The sequence below is a fragment of the Magallana gigas genome, chromosome 9, assembly GCF_963853765.1.
Source record: "Magallana gigas chromosome 9, xbMagGiga1.1, whole genome shotgun sequence".
NCBI lineage: Eukaryota > Metazoa > Mollusca > Bivalvia > Ostreida > Ostreidae > Magallana > Magallana gigas.
In genome coordinates this window covers 36,155,573-36,174,277 of record NC_088861.1, presented here as the reverse complement: position 1 = coordinate 36,174,277, position 18,705 = coordinate 36,155,573, and the positions used below count along the sequence as shown (strand labels likewise).

The 18,705-nt window shown below is 31.7% G+C and overlaps 1 protein-coding gene across 3 annotated transcripts; it reads left to right on the top strand.

Annotated features, from left to right (window-relative positions):
- The first annotated feature begins 1,745 nt into the window (after positions 1–1,745).
- On the top strand, positions 1,746–14,003 carry LOC105323879 (putative inhibitor of apoptosis). 3 transcript variants are annotated; one of them, XM_066072402.1, is made up of 7 exons: positions 1,746–1,851; positions 9,199–9,292; positions 11,530–11,787; positions 12,124–13,051; positions 13,152–13,341; positions 13,438–13,632; positions 13,758–14,003. In XM_066072402.1, the coding sequence occupies exons 3-7, from the start codon at positions 11,576–11,578 to the stop codon at positions 13,952–13,954; spliced, it is 1,722 nt and encodes a 573-aa protein (XP_065928474.1). In that variant the 5' UTR covers positions 1,746–1,851; positions 9,199–9,292; positions 11,530–11,575; the 3' UTR covers positions 13,955–14,003. The 3 variants fall into 3 exon arrangements, with proteins under 3 accessions (XP_065928474.1, XP_065928473.1, XP_065928472.1); XM_066072401.1 differs by lacking the exon at positions 1,746–1,851 and adding an exon at positions 6,897–6,958; XM_066072400.1 differs by lacking the exon at positions 1,746–1,851 and adding an exon at positions 7,007–8,839.
- Positions 14,004–18,705: the final 4,702 nt, after the last annotated feature.

Below are 18,705 nucleotides of genomic sequence, written 5' to 3'. Positions count from 1 at the left end.
TTTGTACATCAATATATAAAAAGCATTATATGTCTATAAATATAACCAAACATGCACAACAATAACGAATTTGAAACTTTAACAGGAATAAGGAAATGATATTCATGATAAAATAGCGTTGGTGTTTCTAACTATAGTAAAATTGCTATTCAAAATACCTTCGACGATGAATCATTAAAAACAATTGTCTGTTATCAAATTTTCGTAGAAAAAATGCAAAATAGGTTCTACATTTAACATACACTGATCAAAACTTCTAAGTGTTCACCCTGATAAATAGAATAATTTGAAAATTACAAAAAAAAAAAAAAAAAAAAAAAATGTGAAATTTTCAAAATCTCTTATAATCAAAAGCACAGATAAAATACTTTTGAGACAACAACGATTGAAATCAATTTTACGTGACGAAACGTCAAAACATTAAAATAGTTGTTGTTTTTTTTTCAAGCAATTTTTGGTGTTTTCTGTCTTGTTTCATAAAAGGCTACCAATTGAATGGAATCTGACATTTGCATTCTACATGTAAAATCTACTTAGATGCGAACGTGTTTGATAACACATGCTCTCTGTGTGATTTTTGACATTTGATTTGGAACCAACGTTCGTGAAATTAAAACCAGTATATAAACTTCTATCTAGTGTCTTAGCAAATCGAATTAAACCGACTCTAACAAAAATAATTCTTGAAAATCAAAGAGTTTTCCTCCTGGTAGATACATCGGTGAAAAGTCTAGGCTATTATATTACATTATACACTGCTGTAAAAAAAACAACACAAAAAAACCCCCAAAAACAAAAAACAAAAACAACCCCCCCCCCCCCCCCAAAAAAAACCCAAAAAAAACCCAAAAAACAAAACAAAAAAACCCATGTATTTATATGAATCGGTCGTTGATATTCAATATGTGATTAGCAAAACAGTATACGTAATAATGTTCATTTCATTTATTTATTTTTTTTATGAACAGCTTTTCCCCCCAAATGCATGTATCAAAATATATCGTAAAATGAAATCACCAAGTAGTTCAATTGTAAAAAAAAAATCAAAAATGATTTTTGACGACGTGAAATGCGTGGCCTAAAAAATAATCCGTTAAAATTCAAAATAGCTTAGTTCTGCACAATTACATGTACCATAAAAAAAAGGAGAAAAAAGTTATATGATTTTTTTTAATTTAAAACATTACTTTGCAGCTCTCCCCGACAATGCGTTCAATTTATATTTTTAAAGCTTTCAGGAAAAGACAAACCAAACTTTCACGCTGACTTTTGTATTTGTATTACACATTTAACATGTTTCACAGTGACATATAAATGTAGGTCTGATGGCCCGGGTTTGACAATTATATGGAATATATTAATCTGTATATGTTCTACTGAAAAACATGTAACTTTAACATCAATGATTTACTCACTTACTTATTCTTCCATATATGTTGCAAAACGAGAAACAAGTTGACGATGTTATCATAATCAATTATTAATAGATACTTGATTCAATAAGCTAAATAACACATTCTTAAGCTGTTTTAAAAAGGGAAAAAAGTGTATAAAGTGATACGCAAACGAATTGATTATTTCAAAACTATTTACCTCCTTATACGGTTTTATTATGGATGTATGGACAATGATCATATCAGAGGGTGTAATAAATGCGACTATAATATTACTTACATCCTTTCGAATACAAAGTAGATTGGTCATAAGGAAACATTACTCATGATAAGATCATGCAGTTTACAATGTGTACAATTTTAGGTCCGGTCACAGTGTACGGTTGGACTGTTATAAACAGGCGTTTTCGAAAAACTACCTTAACTATCACACCCATTTGTTGGCGATATTTATAAGGTAAGAACAATACCATTTGATTACATGCATATGTGTTTTTTATTTACATATATCTCTATGGTTTTAATAATGTGAACTTCCACTTGTTGTAAAACAAAGAAAAATGTATGATTTACAGTGTCTGTCATACATGTACTAGTGATTCGTTATTGGTCAAGCATTCTTATCTTTATTTGATTTAAACATATATATTTAATTGAATATCAGATACTCAATGGGATTGGGTAACTTCTACATGTAAATTAACTCTCTCCCAAATACAAATTCAAGTAGTGAAGTTACATGACATTGATATTTTGTGTACACAAATTAAAGGGAAAATTAGATTTTATGATATTTTACCTTTACAGTATATGAATTGCATTTGAAACAATTTGTTGTTTCAACATACAGTATGCATTCACGCCTACATTTGCAGACCCACCATGTTCATTTACACTCACAAATATATAGCCGTTGGAATGTCATTGGAATAAGTTTTAATTTTTAGGATGAGACCACTATAACACTTTTAATCACCAGAAGACTGCATTTTCCCCACTGCAGTGGGTTCAGACAACTTTCATCTATTAGTATTTCATGTACTTTTTGTCTTTTAAGGTATACTTATAACTTTAGTACTGGATTTTTAAAGTGGCTCACCACACCTGGAAACAGCTCCTCACAACCGAGATAAAGCTTGTCCATATACACCTATATATACATGTTATGTTTTATGGATTGTAAATGATAATCAAAGTACTGAAGAACTGACGGGAGTTGATTTTGTCGATGTTTATTTATTTTAAAATCAATGATATGTTATTTTGCATGAAAAGTACATGTAGTTTCTAATTTAAATTACGCACATTTTTATATTATGAATTTTAGGACTTTTTCGACAAGAATGTCGAGACACCCCCATATGAATCATGTTAAATAATATTTAAAGATAAAATTAATTCAATCAAACTATGTATCAGTAATAGAAATATTTCTCGAAAATTGTATGGATCCAAGCAATATTGAACTCTAGTCTCGATCAACCAAACGCTCGGCCGACACCGTAAATCCCCAACAAGGATTTACGGAGACAGTCGAGCGTCGAGTTGAACGAGACTATATTGAACTCTGGCGTAGGAATACATACGACTACAAAAAATATTTAAATTGTTCGTACCATTTAAAAATCTGACTATTTTCAAGGTATTTATAAAAAGGTTTCCTTGACAAACAATGCTTTAGCATACATTACATCGAATTCATCAATTATTTTCAAGAACTAAGTCTTTTCAGCAGCAATGATTTGTGCTGAGGTCCAAACACTGTTTTACTTTCGGTTTGACTGAGTAACTGCATAGGAGAGTTGATTAAAATCAACTCCCAAAAATGACACAGTACTACTTCAGACTATGGAGTAGCTGTATTTCTTGTCAGTAACACTCTGATGAGAATATATTTGAAGAAAAAGATTATGATGAGAGAAGAAGCATTTACCCGAAATTTACTGTCTTTCTACAGAATTGCCATCAGATGAGATTTTTTACAACAATTGCTTTTAAAAAAAAACCTACGTTGTATGCAGACGTTATTGTTTTAAAGTTTAACGTGCACTGCATGGTTTTTAAGGCAACTAGTTCTAAACAAAACTTCTCGTGAACTTGATTTGGGGGTCACTGTTCAACAACTTCTAATTATTTCTCCAATCTCATGATCTCTACATTAAATTGAAATTTAACCCCAATGAACATTGATCCTCTGGATTTCTGTCCTGCCCATGTTAAATATAGCAGTGATTATTTCTTTCTACAATTCTATTTTTAACATCAAAATACCAATATTACCGGTATTGCATTAATTGACTTTTCCTTTTAAACATAATCCCATGTTTTTGCACATCATTCCAAGTTAAAATTATTTTAACGCCCCCCTCCCGTGCAATTTGTTTACCACAACCCCCTCCCTGATATAGCACAGCATACATGTACATTGTGTACCTAAAAAAAGTAAAATGTTATTTTTTTTCAGTCAGTTGCAGCAAAAAGAATAAAGGCCATGTACATTTGAGTTTAAGATTTTTCAACTCTGTCCGCTTCTCTAAATGTTCAGCCATGCAGTTGTGTTTTATTTCAATTTTAAAGAATAGGTTCGGGAAACTTTAGGACAAAGTATATGCAAATATGAACAAAAATATGGTTCAACATAAGCTTTTATTGCCACGACCAAAAACGCCAAACAATAAAAATCTAATTGCACCATTATTTGTGTTTGGTAATTTCTTCTATATAGATAATAAGCTTTTTTAAGCATTCTATCACATTAAAGTGTTAATTTACCACGCTTACGCGGGGTAGTATCTAGTTCTAAATTTGAAAAAATGAGCAAGATTGATTTTTGAAAGTAAATAAATGATAATACACACAACGAAAGAAACCTACATACATGTAGATTACATCGTTATTCATAATGTTGCATTCTCTGTATAAATCAGAATTTCTCCTCTCGTCGTTCGCGAATGGACAGAGCGGAGTCGCGGTGGAGGGGTCTGGTCTCAACCAGAGTAGCTGCGTCCGGGACTTCAGAGTAACACCTTACAAACAGGGAGAATGCACAAATTGCAAAGCTAATTAATTGATAAGATGGATGGATACTTAAATAATAATGAAATATGTCTTCGTATTTAACGCATGCAAAAACCAAAAATTCATCGTCGGTGACCCACATTGATTTTCTCTATCATCGTTTGAGGAAAACTTGTGGACTCAAAACTGTGGTTTGTAACGATGAAAAGTAGTAGGTTTACCGGACACACAATATGACTGGATGAATCGGTTTTTTGCATTGAAAATTGTAACAAATAGAGCTTCATTACATGTAAAAATATCCTGAAGCAAATTACGATAATCGTTAAAAATAATCACCTTAAACATAAAATCGTCTATTTGTCGTTCAGTAGGGTTCCTTGATAAGGATTACGCTAAATAATTGACTGGTTTATCACTTATCAATCTAATATAATCGATAACTCCTACGGGGCTATTCAATAGCATGCATGTGGGTATTGGTTACGTCATTTTTAAATATATAACACTGGCTAATAAAAGAACTTTGATTATCGACATTGCTTTTATTTACCCTGAACCTGGAGATATACGGTAGGTAAAGTGTAAAGACCTCTTTCCTTTTTGTTTTTGTGATATACACAACAATGTTTATAGAAAAGTAAAGTGTACATCATTTTCTGATATACTTTATTTTGCCAAAATGCCATGTACAAGTTTTGATATCCAAGATATGGGATATGGACAATATGGTAATAAAAATGTTTATGGGACTTTGAAAGGAACACGTTAATTTAATTCTTATCGCTTTAATTCATTTTATTTTTACCATAGGTTAAATGTGTTTTTTCTCCAAGAAAAATGTTAAAATACGTATTAATCGATGTCCCCCTTTCAAAAAATTGTTTACGTCAAGAAAAGTGTTGTTGTAAAGGACAGGCGAAAAAATCACTTCTAAATACTACAAAGGGGGGGGGGGCTTTAAAGTACACTATAATTTAAACTCGGTAATATATTATTTGTAATTCTCAAATCTTAAATACTGATGATTTTTTACGTCACATGGTAGATCACAAAAAATCCAAATGTTCAAAGCAAACATTTACATGTAAAGTCGTACCAGAAAATCAAAGGTTTTACTTCTCTAGTAACGATATTCTAACGAGGGTAAAATGTATAGTCATATAGCTGAAGCATTGAATAATTGAAACCTGGTTGAATTTTTAATAGACTAGAGTTTGTCTCGACCCATCGCCATTTAGGACTTTTATTATCGCAAAATCTCAGCTGGTCTGAATACATTGATGGTATTGTAAACTCTGCATACAAAAAATTAGGACTCTTAAAAAAACTTAAGTATTAATTGGGTAGAGAGCATCTCTCTAGTAAATTATACATTTCATTCATTAGACCTACCCTTGGATATGCGTCGATTGTGTGGGATGGCTGTTCTGTGCATGATGCAGACAAACTTGAAAAGGTTCAATTGTGTGCTGCACGAATTGTCACTGGGTTGCCAATTTTTGTACCAAGGGAAGCGCTTTACTTAGAAAAGGGGTGGGAAATTTTACAAACCAGACGATACATCGCCAAGATGAAAACTATGTTTAAATTTAACATGGGGAGTCTGCCTGATTATTTATGTGATATTATTCCTAATAAGAGGGAACATATATCGCGATACAACACACGAAACAAGGATCAGTTTATTGTTCCTAAGTGCAGGTTAGATTTACTTAAAAAATCATTTGTACCTAATGCTGTCAATCAATGGAATTCACTAAATATAGAAGCCAGAACAGCCACCTCAATCAATTTGTTTTGCAAACATATGCCTAAAGTTACGAAACCCCCTATTTATTTTTCTTTTGGTAAACGCTGTACCAACATTATTCATACAAAGCTGAGACATAACTGTGTATTAAACTATGATCTCTGTAAACGTAATATTATAAATAATCCGTTGTGTTTATGTGGTCAAACAGAAGATGTGTATCATTTCTTTTTTTCTTGTAAAAAATACTCTAGAACGAGAAACAACATGTTTGATCAATTGTTTATGTTAGATTTAGTCAATATTGATACTGATTTACTTTTATATGGCAACAATAACCTTCCTTTACATATCAACAAAAGCATTTTTGCTTCTGTACAAAAGTTTATAGACGAATCCTTGAGATTTAAATAATATGTCTTTGTGTATATCAATAATATATTTTCTTTTGTTCTATAGTCATATGCATGACAACTATTGTTATATTTAAGGAGAGGAACTTGTAAGTTGTTAGAACTTGTTTCTGATCCTTTTTTTTAGTCAATAAAATATGTTCAAAATAATTTTCAATCAGCTTGCGCCCAGAATCTCATCAAAAATAAATCTTCTATTGAAAAAACCAACAGCAATGCGCTCATGCAAATGTTAGAAGATCGGAACCTAGATACAAAAAAATCAAAACGAGTCGATAGGAGTAATATAAATAGAACTGGGAAGTTCCCGACTTGCATATAAAGGGAGCAGTTGTAGACTTTCGGTTTTTTTTACTTTTGGCTTTTAACGTGCACACTGGGTAAGGTATAAAAGCATCTTGATTCTATGCATTTTTCTTAAAACACGAACGTAATAAGTGTACTTCGGCGTCTTACATTTTTCTTTAAACTTTAATAAACGCATTTATAAACTCGACCGTTTACTTTAATTTATCAACCAATTATATTTATCATGATTTAAACTGGGAGAGGGGTTTGTTGACGATCAAACTCTTAACCTATGGGATAATTTTTTTTATAAACTTGAATGCGGCCTTAACCGAAGCTAGCGTAGTATATATACCTATCACTTCAATTTCCCTCTTAATTTCCTTATTTTCATTTCACTTATTACGTACTCCCAAAAAAATTCAATTTTAAGAAATTTTCTTTGCTGCGAGAAGAAGGTAGGAAAATAAAAAAAGAAGACTTGTATGCAAGATATTTTCAGAGGGTGTGGAGCTAGGATCCTTAAAAACAAGTTTTTAAACGAGTGTAAACAAATTGGGATCGAAGAGCTAGATCGAGATCACTGGCGTCATAGAAGATGCAAACGAACATCTGCTTAATTAACGTATGCACCATATGCCCGTTCATTTGCAAAAAAAGTACGTCATCAGTGCGTGCACGGTCACCGATTTAAATGATACACACCTACATTTTAAGACATAGTCCATGTATGTTACCAAACCCATGTATATTAAAATGCAAACATTTGAAAATTATTGAGTTTTAAATCAAATTCATTGAAATAAAAAAAAAGTCGTGGTTTTTCAATTCATAAAGGAAATAGAAACGAACAAATAAAGAGTTTCCTGATGAATTCCCGTTGACGTCAGAATTCCTAATCATGATTGAATTAATCAGTTAATTAAGATATCAAGGCCAAGGTAGGGTTTTCCACTTGCAGAATTAATATCATATATTTATAAATTCTATGACCGTCATTTTTCATCTTTCTATGAAAATGATCGCTAAAAAGAATAACCGTTTAAATACATGTATACAGTATTTTATAAATTTTACACGTTTTCTTACAATTTAAAAATTTCATTTTCCTTCTCAGTCACATGTGTTTTAATTATTTTAACAGTAAAACTATGTCATAACCGAAGGATACTAAATATAAATATATAATGACCACAGTGAAGGGTATCAAATTTCTTGAAAGTTGGATTTTGTACTTTCTCTTTTGATTTTTGTTTGATATTGGATAAAGAACCTTAAACTGCACAGACGAACACAAAGGATCAAATATACGATTATTATATGAACGTACAAATTTTGAATTAATTGAATAGTCAAGAACGCGAATATATTCAGTACTTTATCAATAATACAAGTAATCTGTCTCTTAATGAGTAATATTAATAGATTTGACAATCATACTATAAACTGTTATTTTTATTGGAGAATTATTTACTTAATTTTGGGAAATTCAATGCAAATGTTAGATTCTCAAAAACTTGTACACCGTAATACATGGTTAAACAAGATATGGAATATCTTATAAGTATGTATACTTATCTGCAAGTTACAGCAAACACAAACGGAAATGTCAAATTTACTAAAGAATTCCCCAAATATTTTCAGTAATCCAATTAGGTCATGGGGTTTTCCAACCGGCTATAAAGAGTTGTCTTTCATTATAATAAAAACATATGGATTTCCCAAATGGAATTTGCTCAGGAAGGACGTGTAGTTTCTCTTCCTTTGAATAAGGATAGCGCTAAATAGTTCCAACTAAGTAGTATATATATAAAAGATAACAGATAATCTAATGAAAGTCAAGTAGACCTCTGTGTGGAACTTTTCTCTCACTCACAGGGGCTTATAGATAATTCGCAACATGTCTCTATGTGTTACCAACGCACCGGTGCATTTACAAAACGATGTGATGCTACACTAATGTCGGCTTTAGGGTAAGATTTAAGAATTACTGTTCTACTAATTTAAATCAATAAGAACAAGACAACACACACCAGGGTCATATTAAAAACTTACGACTTATAACCAAGAGCATTTCCAAAAAAAAAAAATAACGCACATTATAACTCAAAACTAATGAATCGTTGAAAAAATACGTTAAGGTTATGGTATAATTCCATAAAAATGCACAATAGTGTGAATATTTATATTTAAGACTTTATTTCAAGATCGTAGTGTCTTTTAAGTATTTGTAATATATTGGTTTTACCTGACAAAAAAAATCAATTTTTTTCCTTAAATTTCTTTTTATAATTAAAAACATAAAATGAAATTATTTCATCCGTCTTTGTAGAAGAAGAGAGGAAACATTTTGCTGTCCAGGATGTGTTACTTCAGATAGCGCGAACATGTCATTCATCTGTGATTTACAAAGACTTACCTTTAAGGTACACTAGTTTGGATAAGTAAACGAATTTATCTTTGTGACCGTAAGTTATCAAAATGATATTAAATGACAAAGATTAATACATAGAATCAAAAAGTCAAAAAATAAATAAATTGATTTTACACCTTTATGAGTCAGTTTTTAGTAAAAACAATACCGTCAGTACTTTTCAGTACTTCTCTCAGTTTCAGTAAAATGCGCTATTAAATGTTTATGTTTCTCCGTACATTTCTACGCTTCTCTGTACTTTCTTAAGTTTATCAGTTCCGTCAGGTAAAATGTCAGATGTATATTTGTCTAAGTTTATCAGTAATGTCAGTACATTGTCGGTATCAGAACAAAGTGTGAATATTTGTTTAAGGGTATTGGCATCCTTATAATACCTTTGCATCCTTATAAAAAAAAATATTTCCAAAAATATTAATTTTGCATTCACAATGATTTCAATGTAATTCAATGAACAAATCACAATAATTAATATTTGAAAGGAGCAATTTTTGATGAGTGAGATATGTGATTATAAATTAAATGATACATATTATTGTAAATCGATTTTATATGATATCCTACTGAGAATGAAATATAGGGCCAATAATTTCTGAAAAGTGTGAACATCAATTTGCTCTTTACTATTCAAGAGTTACCATCCTTGATTTTGTCACCGTACACACACACAGTAAATAATAAATATCATTAACAATTATTTATACTTATCTTCGATGTATCAAGAAAGAAGAAGGTTCTAATATTTTTGAATTCCTTTAGGCGTGCTTTAAGAGAGCAAAAGTAACACAAAATTATTTATTGTCAGAAATGTCTAACTCTTTTACAAATTAATAATTAAAATGTGAGACATTGATAATTCTAGATAAGCATTGAGGTCAGTTTAATTTGGAAATAATCTCATTGTTCACAAAATAAAGTAGCTATGAATAGTTTATATGTAAATAATATTTCATGCATATATGATTATGTGTGTATTGTACTATAATATCAAAACAATAGATATGGAAATAAATGAATGACTTTCGGTCTACTGTCTTTTGTTAAAGAGTATCGGAGTTAATCAATGTTTGGTTTACTCTTTGTTTTTAATTTGCTCGTCAATATGTTGAAGATGTTGCGGTAGGTCTGACTCCCCATTTCCAAGTCGTCTGTCTGACAATTGTCTATAGCAAATAAAATCAAAGTAATGAAGAAGTAACGGGAGTTGATTTTATCGATGGTTATTTATTTTAAATTCAATGATATGTTATTTTGCATGACAAGTACAGGTAGTTTCTAATCTGTATTTGAATTACGCACATTTTTATAATATGAATTTTCGGACTTTTTCGACACAAGAATGTTGATAAAACCCCATATGAATCATGTTGAGTAATATTTAAAGATATAATAAATTGAATCAAACTATGCATCAGTGATAGAAATATTTCTTGAAAATTTATGGATCCAAGCAATATTGAACTCTCGTCTCGTTCACCCAAACGCTCGGCTATCGCCGTTAATCTCCGACAAGCAAGAGGGACTCTCTGCTTGTTGGAGATTTACGGAGACAGCCGAGCGTCGAGTTGAACGAGACTATATTGAACTTTGACGTAAGAATACATACAACTACACAAATATCTAAATTGTTCGTACCATTTAAAATCTGACTATTTTCAAGGTATTTATAAATATGTTTCCTGGAAAAACAATGCTTTAGCATACATTATTTCGGATTTATCAATTATTCTCAAGAACTAATTTTTGTCAGTGGCAATGATTTGTGCTTTGGTCCAAAGACTGTGTCACTTTCGGTTTGTCAGAGTAACTGCATAGGAAGGTCATTCAAAATCTTTCTCACAATGTTTGCCATATAGGAATTTGCTCCTCTCTTTTCTGAGGCCCATATAACCTGCTTGTTGACGCAGAGCAATATATGAATATCGCTTCATCATTATACATGACATATTTTGTTTACCTCGGAAACACTATTTTTTAACCATAATATTAAAAAAGAATTCATATTACGGAAGATTACTCCCAGTTGGAAAACAATTCAAGAGGGGTAACTCTAATTCATTGTATAAAAGAGAAAATGCAGGTGCGGATTTTTTAAATCCGGAGCACTTCGTTGCCAATGCCCTTAAATATTACAATCGATTTTATAAATATAAACTGAGATCTTTTAATTAAATTATATTTTAGTTCTTCAAATTGCATTAATATTTAAATGAATTTGAATTTTGATTACAGATCACCGTTTCTGATCAAAATTATCAAAGAAATCACGTAGAAGTTGATGAATTGCGAGGAAGACAGAGAAAGCATGTTAAGAAAAAGAGAGCTACCGGTGACAACTCTTTCGTCAAATGAAGGAAATAAAGGCGTCATAAAAAGACCCTGGAATCCAACTAATGGCAACCAATCTTCTAGCACATGCGCAGAAAAAGTACGACTGAGAGCTGATTGTGTACGAAACAAACACAATGATTCAGAGGAGTCCTTGTCGGGGTTGGTATTTTCATTATGACACCATGAACGTATATTCATTGCCATATTAACAAACTGATACATCAATTTTCTACATATTATGAACAGGCACATATAAATATAAAAAAAACCCACTTTAAATAACAAAATGAAAACATATAAATAAAATTGAAATAAAATATATACCTGTGGTATATATTTTTATACGTTGAAATACGATCTCCCTTATGAGATAGATTTCTCGGGCTCATAAAATATTACTCTGTGTTTAACTATCAATTAATCAATGAAACATTAAAACAAACAAAAAATATAAAATATGAAATCGGCATGTCACCAAGAAACGATTCGTTTTAGATTTACCGGAAGTTTTGAAGAATTTGTTCAGAAAGAAATATCATCGATTAGAGATCTAGAGAACCAAGCGCATTTATTAGCATCATCATTGTGTCATTCAATGAACATGGAGTTAATCCGACTCAGGTCTTTCCAAAATTTTCCGTCCTCAAAAACTGTTTCTACACTGCGGCTGGCTCGCCAGGGATTTTATTATTGTAGGGATGAGGATGTCACAATCTGTTTTGCTTGTGGCTGTCGAAAACGAGACTGGAGGTTTGACGATATTATTGAGGTCGTTCATCGTAACATGTCTCCTGACTGTCCCCTTCTGTCGTCACAGCCCACTAGCAACATCCAAATTGGAAATGACCAAAGGAATGGGCATTTTATAAACGAACTTGAACGACAGCATAACGCAAGTAGCAACGATATTCCTAGCAGTAGCAATAGACATCCATCCTCATTAACTTCAGGAAGTGTGTCGTCTGGAAACGCTATCAAAACAGAACCAAATATTGATAATATAGACAAAAAAGGTAGCAGTAAAGCTCCTTCCTCACTTAAGACTTCAAACGACCTCTTGACTAAGACAAGAATGCAGCAAGATAAGATAAATGCATTCATTCGAAACCTGGATCCATTAGGAATTAACTTTGACCGTCCAAAATATCCGTCGTACTCGGTGCTAGCTGTAAGGGTGAGTTCCTTTGCGGATTGGCCATCTAGTTTAACGCAGACCCCTAGAGATTTGGCTGTTGCGGGGTTTCTGTATGCAGGTTACGGAGATTATACCCGTTGTTTCTTTTGTGGGGGAGGATTGCGTAACTGGGAACCTGGTGACGATCCGTGGACCGAACATGCCCGATGGTTTCCAAAGTGTGCCTTTGTGAGACAGAATAAAGGAGACGAGTTTGTTGCATTGGTTCAAATCCAGCATCAGGAACTGGTACTTATCATATTCCTTGACTTATAATAAATAAGACAGAACCAAGAATAATCAGAGTGATTTTAAATAATGTTTATTTATATGTTCCATTAAATTTCAGGAAGCTATGGGGGCAGCAAACGAAAACCAGGCAGGAAACCAAGCAACTGCAACTGGTCACGAAAACGTTACCTCTGAACGTTCATCAGAACCAGATGTTTCTAGTCTTCCAGCTTTTCAAAGTGTTCTAGAAATGGGATATCCATCTCATGTTATACAACAAGCATTCAATTTTCTGAAACACAAAAAAGGTCAGTGAAAATATTAAGAAACTTTTGTTATTTCTTTGTACTAAAATTATTCAATAAAGTCATGATAAATAGTTTGTATTTGATTTCAATTTTCAGAGTGCATAGACATTAAGGCCGAAGAAGTAATGGAGGTCATTTTGTCAGGTGATGACATACCACCGTCTTCTGCTGCGAAAACATCAGACAATGTCAAGGACATTACTGTAAAGTCAAATGAAGATAGTAAACATGCTAATGAGCAGCAAACCAAATCTTCTTTAATGGCAGATACAAAAGAATTTGAGGAAGCAGGTATGATTATATCTCTGTTAGGTCTGATTAAACATTTAGTATTGCAGCTTATACATAAAAGTGACAGAAATTATTTTTTAAATTGATGGACAGTACTTACGATCCTCCCTTTCCTTCTCTTACAGACACTCGCTCGTTGATCGAGGAGAACAGACAACTGAAGGACCTCAGGATGTGTAAAATCTGTATGGAGAAGGACGCCTCCATCGCCATGTTGCCGTGTGGACATCTTTGTTGCTGTACGGACTGTGCTCCCGCTATGAGAAAGTGTCCAATATGTCGGCAGTTCGTGAAAGGGACTGTCCGTACTTGGCTCGCATGACTATATGTAACTTATTTGTTCAATAGTAATAAAAATTATCACATCTTTATCGCTGTTTGTTCTTTTTTTCTTAGTGTTGTCCATGTATTGTACATATGATATATATTGCATGCCATAAGCAAAAGCTCTGCCGTTTAGTCAACTCAAATGTGACTGAAAGGAAACTAAAAGGTGTCTAAATGTTAATGCCTTTAAGTAACTTTTTCAGGCTTTCAGTAACAACCGAATAATCATTTGAACATTTTCATTACTACTCATATGTACTTACAGCGGTTTTGTTAAAGAATTCTCATTGGCAAATACATTTTGTTTCGCTAAATAATAACGTCCGTTTGTCTTTAAACTTAACCGATTTTTAACTTCTTCTGAAGATAAAACAACTCTGAAATAAATCAGATTCAATATTTTTAAAATAAGAGTTCCAATTCTCTTAATAGAAACAATTATTTAATAAAAAAAAATAAAATGTGGAGTCACGACGGGCTATCTTTAAATACATTAAGTAATATTATAACGATACAATATTTATGATTAAACTCTTATTCTTGATTGTTCAAATTGTAACTCTGCATTTTAGTAATATGTTATATAACTTCATAAACATCTTGATATTGTGTAGATTTTGAAGTTTTACAAGACCCCGGAGAGAGTTTCAAAGATTACACTTTAGGTCTTAAACTGTTCAAATCGTTAAACTGTACCCTTAATCAATTTTGAGCTATCAGGAGAAAATAACAAATCAATTTGTTATGATGGATAAATGGATAAGAATAAATAAAAAAAAATCGTTTTCAAGAAATGCAATGCTACAATTTGTAACAATGTCAAGTATAAGGCTTAGTATAGTTTTGATTTCATATTGTTGAAACAACACCGTGGTCTATTTGTAAAAGAGGATCGATATTGATCAAAATGGCACGTGGAGAAAAAATGATTTTAGGCAAGATATTTTACTTAATTTTTCAGTTGTTTTATATTACTAGTATGCTTTAAAAAGCTTCATTCAAAGTTATGACAATTATTACACAGGTGAGCAATGTGACCTCATGGACTTCTTGTATTTTCCGTTTCTTCTTGGTTTTGATTTCGCAAAAGAAAAAGAGGGAGAGTACTAATGTATAAAGATTGACTCTATGATTTTTCAATTATATCTTAGTTGTGATATCTGAAAAAAAAAATAGACGACATGTTCCGAAGTTTTATCTTAAATTCTTTACAAATCCAAAACTATTACAAAATCGTTTATTTACTTTAATATGTTTTGATAAGATAAACAAAAAGTTCATATTTAGAACTCAGAGTTTATAACCTAAAAGTCAGACTTATCCATTATCCATAAGCAAAACTATATCTGCGTGATACAGTGAAGTTACATTTAATATCACAAATATAATTTTACTTTTGTTTATTTTTTTTGATTTCTTAATGGATAAATCAATTATTTATCTATAAATTGCAGGTTGAATCTCAACATTTTTCACTAATTATTATTTATTTTTTAGATTGACGGTTCACTATCAACACTTATTTTGACAATTTGAAGACGTGAATTGGAAAGACATGCAGAGAAATCGACGAATCATTAGACTGAATTCAGTTGAATTTGTCTGGAATAGGGTACCGTATTTCCATTCTTTATTTTATCCAAAGTGTTAAATCGTCATATGAATCCTCAGGGGTTTCCATTTTAACGATTTTCTTTAATTGCAGATGATGCCACTTTTGAATATAAGCTGCTATAAAACGGATATCGGTCTAAACACCTTCAAAAACATAAAGGAGGAAATGGCGCTAAAAGAAATGAATTTATAAGATATAAAAAAAGTCGACAGAAAACACTAGTTTACATGTAGAAAAAGAAAAAAAAAGATAAAGAATATTAAAATATACAAAAGAAAAGTTTGCGCTGTTTAGAGGGACAACCATCTACAACGTAACATATCTATGTGAGATATCATCCCGTTGAAAGCATTAAGAATGATACATAAATAACTTGATTGAATGATTTTCGTGATTACTAAACAATTTAGATGACCGCAATAATAGATAAAGGTCATTTTTTTAAAACTGATTCTCATTCCCCCAAATATATGCATGGGAACTCTTGATTCTAAATGACTGATAACTTAGCTTTTTTAGTATTAATAAGATTTAAAAGAAAGGTATCCATTAATATTGTTTTGGTTGAAATTGCTAAAAAAAAATCTCCGCAATTTTCTTTTTGACTCTTGATACCATATTTAAGTAAATATAATCTTAGAATTAAGGTATACAAAACATTTTGATGCCAACAATAGAACAGTTAATATATGCTTATATGAAAATCAAAACTCAAACTAGAGAAAATTCAATCAAGAATATCTAAGGATTTACATGTACAGCTGTATGTAATGTTTTAACGATAGCCAATATACCATATTTGTTAGTTTTTTGACTTGTGACATGTAACATGTAACAACGGCCGTTCTTGCTGATAAAGTAAACAACAAGTGTAGGCTATTTCCTGTGCAATTCATGTTATCAGTGTGAAGAATCTGACCATAACTGTAACGTAGTGGTATATTAAATACCCGAATGTGAAAAGCGTAAGGAAACATTTTAACCGAGGAAGAAATTAAGTGGTTGTTACATAAGACGTAATGCTGATGAACAAAAATATATACCGTGTCAGCAATAGATAAGGGGACTTTACTATATGAGTCATCACTGACTTCAATCTATAGGTTGTAAATTGAGACAGACCAAAGAGTCTTGTGTCACACTTTCTTCAAAATGATACCTGTATTTCCGTTTTGAAGAGTGATGTAATATCAGTGTACTTAAAAAAGATATATTTACATTCTACTGTGTTTTCCCATTAAATTCTGTGATCTTCAAATGCCTCTAAATGCAACAAGTAGTCAAAGGTCAAATTGACGAGTTTTATTATGACGTCACAAACGTTGAACGCTGTAAACTGCAACGTCACAAGCGAAAATCAAAGTTCACGCTTGTGGCTGTTACTGTGGCTCTTCCATTAATATTAACTTACCCTTAGGATAAGATCGGAATTTTAAGGTATAATTCATATTTGCAGACAAGGCAAGAAGTTAAAAAATGTAAATATAAGCATTAAATCATGATTTTGTGAAGTATACACTCTCATAACTGCCGCGGTGTGTGCATACAAATTTTCATAACGCGCTAACGCGCGTTACTCAATTTGTATGCACACACCGCGGCAGTTATGAGAGTGTATACTTCAAAAAATCATGATTCAATGCTATAAAAAAGACACATCATTTAAGGAAGTCATTCCTATTGTACGAGATAGGATGTCATGTTCAAAATTAAAATAGAGTTATTTATGCGGATATTTTTACATCTACCAAGCATAATTTCCTCTATTTCTTACGGAAACTTATAGCTAATTCATAGCTCTATAGAAACAGCCAGACTGAAATCTACACGCCCTATTTATCGATTGGTCGAAATCTACAGCGGCTGAAAGTGACAGGACTGAAATTGACACGCCCTGTTTATCGATTGGTCTGAACCTACAGCGACCTTAGCAAAATCCCGTACTGCACGAAATAATCATGACGATGCCAGCCTCTAAGTCTCACAGGAGACGATTTAATTGGCTGTTTCATTTAGCTAACGTACTTTTGTACATTAACAGTAATTTAGTGAATTTTACTAACTTTTCATAATCGGTTTATTAATTAGTTAAAGAAAACGGTTAATATAAACAATAAAATGCTTTCTTTGATGATTCATGCGTGTTATGAAGGTAGCGATCATTGCAGGAAAAATTTACATAACCCGCTAACGCGGGTTATGTATTTTTCCTGCAATGTCGCTACCTTCACATCCCGAATGAATCACCAAAGAAAGCATTTTATTGTTTAAATGTCCTATTATCTAGAAATTACAAATAATAAAAATCAAACCCACTCTCCCAAAACAGTGAATTTAACATCCATGAAGTTTTCACTTTTTTCTTTTTCATATGATTTTTGAGTCTTTAATTAGGAGTTTTTTTTTTGTAGCAAATGAATTTATAAATTTACTGAAAATGATTAAGATAAAAGGGAAAGATATTCAAAACATACTCAATCGTAAGGCGTGTTTAATATTCTTTGATAGGGTAGAGGGATTATACATGTACCTGCTCAAATCTCTATGTTATTTTAATGTATATGTATTTCCTTCAAATTTTACTGTGTTTTAGATATTTAAATTCCTGATCAAACATCAATGTTTGGTATCATTTAAGTTGTGTGTTTCCATTTTGCACACATTTGAAAATATATGGAACAGAACACAAGCGTGAATTGTGCTTTAATAGCAATTATCGTCTGCTTTTGACCTGACATTTACCTGGTTTCTTTTTTAACTGCATTTCAAAGAAGAGTTTGGTGTATTATGTACATGTATATGTAACCTGGTGGTGCACTTAATTCTTTAAGCTTTTTAATTAAAAATGCATTTTCGTAATATGTTCAGCTACTGAAATAAACCAAGTAGAAGGTAGTTGCACTTTGGAATTTTTATTCAAAATGCAATGTTCATGAACATTTCGGGGGTTTAAAAAAGAAATAACCATAAAAAGCTGTACCGCGCCAAATTAACTTATCATATCATATGGCTATATCATGTAAAATATTGACATTTAAATTTTTACATGCGGTTTGCTGCTCCGGAGCTAGTTATTGAAATAAAATCTAAGCAATAGTTATAATTATACAGACTATTACATAAAAGTCATA